This window comes from Eupeodes corollae, chromosome 2 (assembly GCF_945859685.1).
Source record: "Eupeodes corollae chromosome 2, idEupCoro1.1, whole genome shotgun sequence".
Classification (NCBI taxonomy): domain Eukaryota; kingdom Metazoa; phylum Arthropoda; class Insecta; order Diptera; family Syrphidae; genus Eupeodes; species Eupeodes corollae.
In genome coordinates, this window is record NC_079148.1 from 93407486 (window position 1) to 93417106 (window position 9621).

At 34.8% G+C, this 9621-nt stretch overlaps 1 protein-coding gene across 2 annotated transcripts; it reads left to right on the forward strand.

Moving 5' to 3' along the window:
* Positions 1 to 8679: 8679 nt before the first annotated feature.
* Positions 8680 to 9621, forward strand: LOC129946584 (uncharacterized protein CG1552). Of its 2 annotated transcripts, none has more exons than XM_056056830.1 (3): positions 8680 to 8960; positions 9025 to 9178; positions 9344 to 9621. In XM_056056830.1, the coding sequence occupies exons 1-3, from the start codon at positions 8837 to 8839 to the stop codon at positions 9531 to 9533; spliced, it is 468 nt and encodes a 155-aa protein (XP_055912805.1). In that variant the 5' UTR covers positions 8680 to 8836; the 3' UTR covers positions 9534 to 9621. The 2 variants fall into 2 exon arrangements, with proteins under 2 accessions (XP_055912805.1, XP_055912806.1); XM_056056831.1 differs by having other exon boundaries at positions 8682 to 8960; positions 9025 to 9139.

Consider the following 9621-nt stretch of genomic DNA (forward strand, 5'->3'; position numbering starts at 1 on the left):
TCGTTTATTTATTTTTTCTTCAAAATGCGTATATACACAAAGTCTTATTATTTATAGCAGGAGTCGGCAAGAAGTTTTTAGTGGGATCCAAATACGGTTGAAAACATTCCATTTGAGGTAAAAAAAAAGTTTTGTAGTTTTTATTTTGCTTAATTTCTGATAATCTGAACGATATTTGTTCTTTAAAAAATGTATTTTTGAGAGAAAAACGATTCGCTTTTATTTATTATGTAGAGCCAAACATAGTAGCCGAGTTAATAATTCTTTAGTTGATGCGTTTTTGAACATTTGCAATGACATATCTTCAATTAATTCCAAGTGTAATGAAGCTTTTGAAAGCTTGAATAACTACGCAGCCACTTGAGTCCGTGCTTTATAAGGCGATTTCTGGCAAAATCTTTTAATCTTACAGCAAATTCGCTTTTAAGATCGGATGGAAAGGTTGAAAACACTGCAATGTCTTCTTCTTTAGAGTTCTTCTCTTCATATTCAAGAAATGTTGGGAAATGAATCAATTCTTTTTTAGCAATATTTTTTTCGAAAACATCCAGCTTATGGCGAAAAGCGGACACGCTTTGTATTAAATGACACATTAATTTCCCATTTTCTTGTAATTGGATGTTAAGCTCATTTAAATATTCCAGAACACCTTTTAAAAAAGCCAAGGCTAGCACAATAGCGCCCTTTTGTTATGAACTCCAAGTGCTTCCTTGCTTTCGTCGTATTCAAGTTCTGCAAGAAGGAGATAACTTGCTCTTTAATCATTCATCAAATGATCGAAGATCTGCTGATTACAAAATTACTACAAAATAAAAAAGCTAATAAGATATATACATACATACATATTTATAAGGAATTTTTGATTAAATTTAATTAAATAATTAATCAATTACATATTTCAAGAATTTTTTCTTAAAACAATCTCTATTCATACAAAGATCAATTTCATTATAAACCATATTAAATAGATACAGAGAACGCGTTATTGGTTTATTTAGACCATGATTAGTCATATGAAGAGGAGGATAACACATTTATGTTGCAAAAAACTCGTAATGGAACATGGAATGGAATTAATCAAAGCAAATCAAAAAAAGTGTATTCTTTTATCAATAATATCTTTAATGAACAAAACACTTCGGACTTGTCTCTGACATTTTAGCGTTTTTAAGGCAATAATTGCGCACCTTGATTTATAATCTGGTAAAGACCCAACCCAGTTAAGTTTTCGAAGTGAATCTTTTCTGAACTCTTTCGATTCTCAAAATATTATTTTCATAAAAAGCATGAGATCTAAAGTCAAACTTTGAATCAAAAATTACCCCAAGATCATTTAATTCAATTACCCTCAGAAGACTAACATCATGGAATTCATATTCAAAGTTAATAAGGGATGAACACTTAGATAAACTTAAAATTTTACATTTCGAGTAATTCAGCTGAAGATGATTGTAGTAAATCATTTATAAAGGTTATAAAAAGAAGTGGACCCAAATGACTGCCTTGTGGAAGACCCGACACCACGTCTGTAAGATTTGAAACACAATCATCTATTTTAACAGCTTGTTTTCTATCAGAAATATATTAATCTAACCACTGTAAAAATGAAGCAGTCAATGCTAACATCTTAAACTTTTGTAGGAGAAGACCATGATGCACGCGGTCAAAGGCTTTAACAAAATAAGTATACAGGACATCAACTTGTCTACCCTTTTCAACATGGTTAAAACAATAATTTGCAAATAGACTTAAATTAGTACACGTTGATCTACTCTTTAAAATAATGTCTTTGGGTGACCATTTTTTCAAAAAGTTTGGAAATAACTAAAAACTTTGATATTGGTCTATAATTCTTTACTTAGTGCTTAAAGCCTCTTTTAAATGGGATCTATATTAGATATTTTCCATTCATTAAGAAAAACACCAGTTTGTAAAGATTTATTAAAAATAAGGGTTAAAGCACTATATAGTGAATACGAACATTTTGACAAAAGAATAGGAGGAATCATATTTAGGCCAAATTTTTTTTGACACATCAATTTATTTTAAGCTATCCAAAACATCCCGTTCAGAAAAACTCTGTAGTTGAAAATCAATCAAAGGAGTATATCAGGATAGAAGCTGCTGATATTTGTTAAAATATTACAATTATAAGAAGTTTGAAAAAATCGAACAAATAGGTCACATGAGGACTGAAAATCATTGGATGTAAGTTCCTCGTATTCTGTACATTGAGGAAATAATTAACAATTTCTTTTAGAATTCACAAATATCCAAACAGAATTCGAATTATGTTTTATATTCGTTACAGTATTTATAATGTAATGCCTACACAAAAACTTGTATGGGTAAACTCTGGGAAGTCATTCCGTAATTTTCAAAACGATTATCATTAACGTTATCGTTAATAACTTGCCTCACATAACTTTAACTATCGTCTCGTCAAACGTTTTTAGTACAAGATCTTTCAATACTCTAATACTGCAACTGAATATAAAAATGAAAGATAATGCTTGTTTGATAACTTGAAAATTCAACTAACATTCTTGAACATGTTATTTTTCTATGGGAAATTGTGAACATTTTCAAAAAATATTCTACCGAACCTACCAACTATTTTGTGTAATTAATTATAATATAACTAGCTGACCCGGCCAACTTTGTTTCGTCATATAAATAATTTTTAGAGAATAGTCATTGTAAATGCCAATCTAATTGGAAATTGAAAGCGTTTGAATTGAATTGGCCATATATGGGTATAATAGATATTCGCGGTAATAACAATATTTTCCCCTCGGAATTTCCCATTTAGGCTTCGATAACATTTTTCATTCATTTTTAATTACTAATCGCTTGCTGTTGCACAACCGTTGTGAGTTTAAATTACGAAGCAAAATTACCGGAGATCGAACCTTCAGTTGTAAATTGGGCCATGGCATGCCTTGTAAATCCAGTGAGTTTGAAAGTTCAGATAATTTAGAGCTTCGGTAGCATCACAAACTGTATCAATAGATTTGTATGACACCAAGTCTCCTGATAATAAATGTTGCATCTTGAGATTTAATTCGCTGGCATCTACATTTTTGTTGCTAAAATTGCTCTTTCTGCCGGCCACTGCTCACTCATGATTTGTATATTCAGCCTTATCACAGGCCCCGTCGTAATAGATTCGTAGTACGAACCCCGAATAATTGAACCATTGGTCCCGTCGTACTAAAAAAATTTGCTACGAAATTCGGAGTTCGTGAAAATTGGTATCACTAGCCCCGAATGAATAGGAAGTTTGGTAGTTTTTTCTACGAACAATTATTTTGATCGGAGTTTTTAAAACGAACAAAAAATTAAGCTTGCGAAGATAAATTAAATAAAAATAAAATATATGAAAAGAATCATGTAAGTTTTACTATTGTATTAATGTGCAAGTGTTTACCTATGTATTTTTCATTTTTTTTTTGAAGGGCAAATAAAGTTATTACAAATAAAATTCAATTCGAAAGGCTTTATGAAAAGTCTTCAAGAAAAACTTGAAATTGCCCAAGGATTTTCAAAAATCTCTAAGGAGTAAGTGAATTCGTTTTGGGAGGCAGTAAAAATAGAGTTAAATAGTTAAAGACCCACCTTCTAAGGACACCTCTAGCTGGAAAAAAGTAAATTGAATAAATTAGTCCAAACTTTTTTATAATTAAATTTAATTCTTAAGTGTGGTTAGATTGAAAGGCATAAATCAAGAGGAAAATGGTTGAGAACAAAAAAGAATGCAAAGCTAGAGGTGGCGGACCAAATAGAATGCATTTTTTTAGCAGCCTCGAAGAAGGTGTCATAAGAATGAATGAACTTTGACCAGCGGAATAAAAGATCCACAATCTTTTGGATTCGAAAATTCCTCCGAGCCGATGTTTCGATGTCATCAGACGTAGTTGATGTGAGAAATGTTCCACGGCGTCTTCCAACCACTTCGCGTCAATCATATGATTCATCCAGTCTTCGTGTATTTTCTTCATTTATTGCAAAGATTGCAACGACAATGCTATCAATTTTTAAAGACAAAAACAAATAAAAACAAGAACAAATCGAAAGACGAAAAACGAACTTTTATTTAATTTTCTTATTTTGACGCATATCAGCTGATTTTAAAACTCCGAAATTAGTATTTCTGTGTGCCAATGCTTTCTTGAATTCGTTCGGGGCTTGTGATGTAAATGTATTCGTATTCGTAGCGTAAAACAATTTTCGGGGACTCGCTACAAGGGACTCTGTGATAGGGGTGATTGTCTGTGCACATCGGGATATATCTTGCCAATGAGATCATCTTGTGAATCAATAATCGTGCAGAAATCGACCGGAAATTGTATGCATCTAGTTTGATATGTAGTAACTTTTCCGTCACCTTTATCTAAGAGCCCGTTCACACGATTGGATATTTTCACCGTATGGGATATTTTCTCGATTCAGTGTCTTTCGGTTGGAGTTATCCGACGGTACGGTAATTTAACCTTACTCAACCCTACACCGTACTCGGTTTTCAGTTCCAATCGTATCGTTCCAAAGATTGGCGGTTTTGCCGTATCGTCGATACGTGTCAATATAATTTAAATGAGTATATTCAGACGATACGTCATTTAACTGTATACGGTAAAATTACCGATTAGGTCGATTTTGTCATTCGGTTTTGTCTCTGCAAACCGTTACAGCAGATACTAATATAAGAGGTATATCTATGTAGAACTACAACCGTCTGGCAAGTTAATTCTTTCCAGTATCATTAAAAGGGCTTCTTTTGAAATTAAAAACCATTAAACAAATCTATAGTTGTTGAAATTATTTTACAACATTGGGTAAGAAGGATTACTTATGTACATATTTATGAATTATATATAAAACAAAATGCTTAAATATATGGATTGGAAAATATAGAGGGTCTGGATTCATCTCTTAACTTTCATCATAAGCGTATTATTTTTTTTAATTTTCATTTTCACTTTGTAACAATACTAAATTACACCGACAAATTTTTACTTCAAGTCGCTGAGTTTAATTTGGAAATTAATGGTAGACGATGCCTAGCTATGGTGCAAGCGCTATCGTATTGCCGATATCATTTTGAAGATTATCGTCTTACGAGAAGTGGAATTATCCCCGAAACGCTAAAGTCTGACGATAAGCATTTTATGGAATGACCCTCCTGATCTACATTTGATTGTTAAGACCGCAACTTTTTAATCGGACACTATAAGACAGATTATAAGTTAGACTTTGCTAGAACTCTCTTTGGTTTTGGTTTGAATCTGTATTGTTTGTATTGCTAGTTGCGAACTCTATATTTCTTTAAAGTTTTAATTGTTGAAGAAAATAAACATCATTTTAAAATTGAAACTTAATTAAGAGGTTTTCACTCTACGCTTCCATTGTATGAAATTAAGTTGTTTGGTTTTATTTTGTTGTACATGTTTCGTTTCCGAATAGTTTTGGTTAAATGTTTTTTTTTTTATTTTCAAATCCTAGGTAACGATGATATCAAAAAACAAAAGGTTAATAAAATAAAGGAATGTTTCTAACAAGCTTCCAAGTGTTTTTATATATAAATGGCTTCCTTTCCAACTTGACCACTTCGCGATTAGAAGATGTCTCTTGGATGTTCGAAACAGAAAAGGCGCCGATATGGGACTTGCTCGTGACCACCACTTAATGATAGCTACCCTAAGATTACAGCTACACTTCGAAGATCAAACGGAACAACACGAGCTCCCGTATCATCGCTAGACTAATTGATCCCACGACCCGTCAACAATTTAGGGACCACCTGTCACACGAAATGAGAACAATCGGCAGCATATTACATGACAACATCAAACATCATTGGAATGCTGTGAAAAATGTTTAAATATCAGGTGTTTACAGAATAGTCGGTCGTAAAAAAGAAAGCAATAATACTTGGCTTTTCGAAGAATCTTGGGCAAGAATCAACGAATTCAAACAGCTAAGGGCTCGAATAACTGCTGTATAAGAGGAAGAAGGAAACGAGCTGGAGTCCTTGTATCGCATGAAAAAGAAACAGGTTCACTGCAGTGTGCGCCGTGACAAGCGTAATTACATCACAGCATTGGAGCAAGAAGCAGAAAATGTTGCTAACAAGTGCGAGACCAAAGAGCTGACCGGTACACAAGCTCAAAGCAACACCTGATGAAAGAAGTAGACGGTACTGTGATAAGTTCAGTGGATGAGCAAGTCGAAAGATGGAATTAACACTTTTCTTCGGTCTAAAACCGAGTGTTTGCAAACAACGTGCAGTCAATACCTTCTAAAGCGCCTAAAGAAACTAATACCCGTGAGTAGAAGAAGGGAATTATCGTCAAGCTCCCAAAAAAGGAGATATTACAAAGTGCGAAAACTAGAGAGGAATTTGCGTTCTAGCTGCCGTTGCCAAAATAGTAGCAAAAGTCATACTGGAACGCATCAGAGAACACCTTGAGTCCACACTCGATGCCGAACAAGCAGGATTCCGCGCTGGAACCTCCTGTATTGATCATATCAACACCCTGCGGATCATTATTGAACAGTGCGTTGAATACCGAGGTTAGCTTTGCGGAGGAGATGCATTCCAGGAAAACTGATTGCTATTATTAAAGCAGCATATGATGGATCCAAGTGTCACGTATTGCGCGATATGGTAGGTTGTCAGATGATTTTGAAACCCGAAGCGGAGTCAGACAGGGCTGTTTTCTGTCTCCAATATTGTTTTTGTTGGTAATAATTGATGTACTACGCTTAGTTCTGTCAGGTAGTGGAGGGATCCAACGGACTTTGACATCCTATTTAAAGCACTTGGATTACGCGGACGAAGTCATAGGATCATGGATCTCCATTAAATGACAACAAGTGTGAAGAGAGAAGCAGAAGTTGTGGGGCTAAAAATTAATTGCGTCAAATCAAAAATGATCAGCCTCGGAACCCGACCATCTTCTCAAATAAATATTTTTTCGCAACCGGGTGAAAAAGTGTAGAGCTTTCAATACCTTGGAAGTAACGTTTCCATCGAAGGCGGAACCGAACAAGACGTCACCTGTCGCATCGGAAAAGCAAAAAGCGGTGTTCGGTATGCTGACAAAACTTTTGAGGCATAACTCTACCTTTCTTCTACTTCTTTATGGATGCAGTACTTGGAAGCCATAACAAGAAAGCTGCAAATCTTCGTAACATCGTTAGAGTTTTCTGGCCAAACCGTATATCAAATGAGGTCCTTCATAGAAGGACAGGTCAGGAACCTATAGAATCTATGATACTAAGATGTAAGTGGATTGGACATACGCTTCGAAAAGGTAACGACTGCATTGCAGGCCAAGCAATGCAGTGGAATCCACTCACACAAGAAGGAAGAAGGGCTGGACGAGGAGGAATCGGCGTCACTAGGCAAGAGTTGGAGGGAGCTGAAACATATCTCCGGAAACCATACACGATGGCGCGTAGGCGTAGTAGAGGCCCTATGACCCTTAAGGGGTTCCCAACGGACTTAACAGGTCTGAGGACCTAAATAATGGCTTTCTTTAAAATCTAAGAGTTCATGGAAGTGATCTTTTTTTTATTGTTTTTACCTTTATCGTGCAAATTAAATGCTGCATATGTACATTACATACAAATCTGAATTTAAGAACTCCTGTTGTTTAAACCTGATCCTAGAAGGTTATGTTATTGGCATTACTATTTAGTTTAGTTTTATGTTTAAAGCTGATGTTTATGAAAAATAGGTTGATTTTTATATAAAATTGATGAATGGTGATTCTCTTGAAAAGAAATGTAAGGTTTTGGACCATAATCAATAGTTTTAAATTCGAAACAAACGTGATGTTTCGCTTGATTTCAGAATTCTATCATTAAGTTTCAATCACATGCATTTTATTAGTTGAATAACCTATTTATGGGAGTGTTGGGAGTATGTATCCAAGGAATTGATTGAATGCAAAAATATTATTCAATTTCAAGAAACATTATCCCAAAGTTAAAACTGAAATATTAAATTTAAATATACATATTATGATAAGTAGGTATCATAGATTCAAAAATTTTTGCGCATCTAAGTGATATGCATCTTTCAACCCCCAATTTTCATGCAACCCTGACATGTCACACTAAATCATACCGATAGCCATCAACATCAACGTTCGTCGTAGTTGTTTCGTTTCGGTGTCGTTAGCAAAATCAACTAAAGTAAATTTAAATTGTATAACACAATAAAACGGCGACCCCGAGATATTTCTTCATATATGTGAATAAACAAGAGGGGTGATTTATTGAGTGTCAAGTGCAATTGTTGCCCCGGTGTGAACACTGAACAGCAAAATGTGTTAACGCTACGAGCTACGACTTGGTTGACTTTCATATAGGTTCCTTTTAATGTCATGTTATGATGAATTTCCGCACTTGGTGTGCAAATTTTTAGTAACCACCTAGAAAACGAAAAGGGTGTGTTTTTGTTCTGTTTTGATACGAGGATATCCACCACTTTCTAAAGCTTATGACCCCTACCTACTTAGTGTAGACAGCTTTTTAACTACTCTCCTTACCAAACTAATTAATTTCAAGTTCAATCGGGATCGTTCACATTACTAATTAATTGAATTCTCTACCCAGTCACCCACTACACTAACCGACTCTTGTTATGCGATGGAACAATCAATCTAGAATCCCACTTCACTCAATAAGCTACAACACCATCACTTTATTTTTTCCATCCAGCACTTAGTTTCGATCAATCTTTTGTTCGGTCAAGTATATTGCCGCTTTTGCCGGTGACGACTGACCACTCTGAACACTGACGAGTAACATCCTCCGTATTTGTATCATGTCCATGAATTGGACAATTGTGCTGCTCCTTGCCTCGGCAACAACAACATGTGCGTTTCTCTCGCTTGGATATTCCTCATCCTCATCCTTGCCGGCGGACGACATGAATAACAATATTTTGCGTATGTTATGTTAAAAGTTTCACACTCTGTGTTCCTACTGTGAATTGATTTGATTCCTTATTAGGAACGTACCGTCGCTGCATGTGGGAGCAATCAAAATTCCTGCCTCGGCGCTTAGTTCTGCTATCCTTGTGCTCAAATTTGTTCTGTGAAAACAGTCAACTGGTTCCACGATTAAGGTCTATTTTTGTAGTGGAAAATGTAGCTAGACACAATGAGTAGATACAGTTCTTTAGTATAGTTATACCTATTCCTCTAGATACTAACTTAAATTGCATGTTTGTTTCCTGTTTGTGGTAGAGTTTAAAATGGATTCTACTTTCATTCTTGTTTCATTATTTTTGTATTTCCTTTCTCGGTGCCTATTGCTAAATGTGTTTTAGTTGCCTAGACATGCTGCCGGACCAATGTATCCAGGGCGATGAGGACGATCTGATGTACAAGCCGTTTCCGGATTGCTGTCCTGTGTACTGTAATCTGAAGAGAAGATTGAACCGTTTAAAATCAATGCTCTTTCGACATCGGGTATTGAATACACCTTCGCAAAGTGTTGTTTTGAATGAATTAACTTGAAATATTTTATATTTAACAAACAAATAAGAATATAAACAAAACACATTTTTGTATACAAGAAGTGATTTAAAAAATAGGGATATTTTTT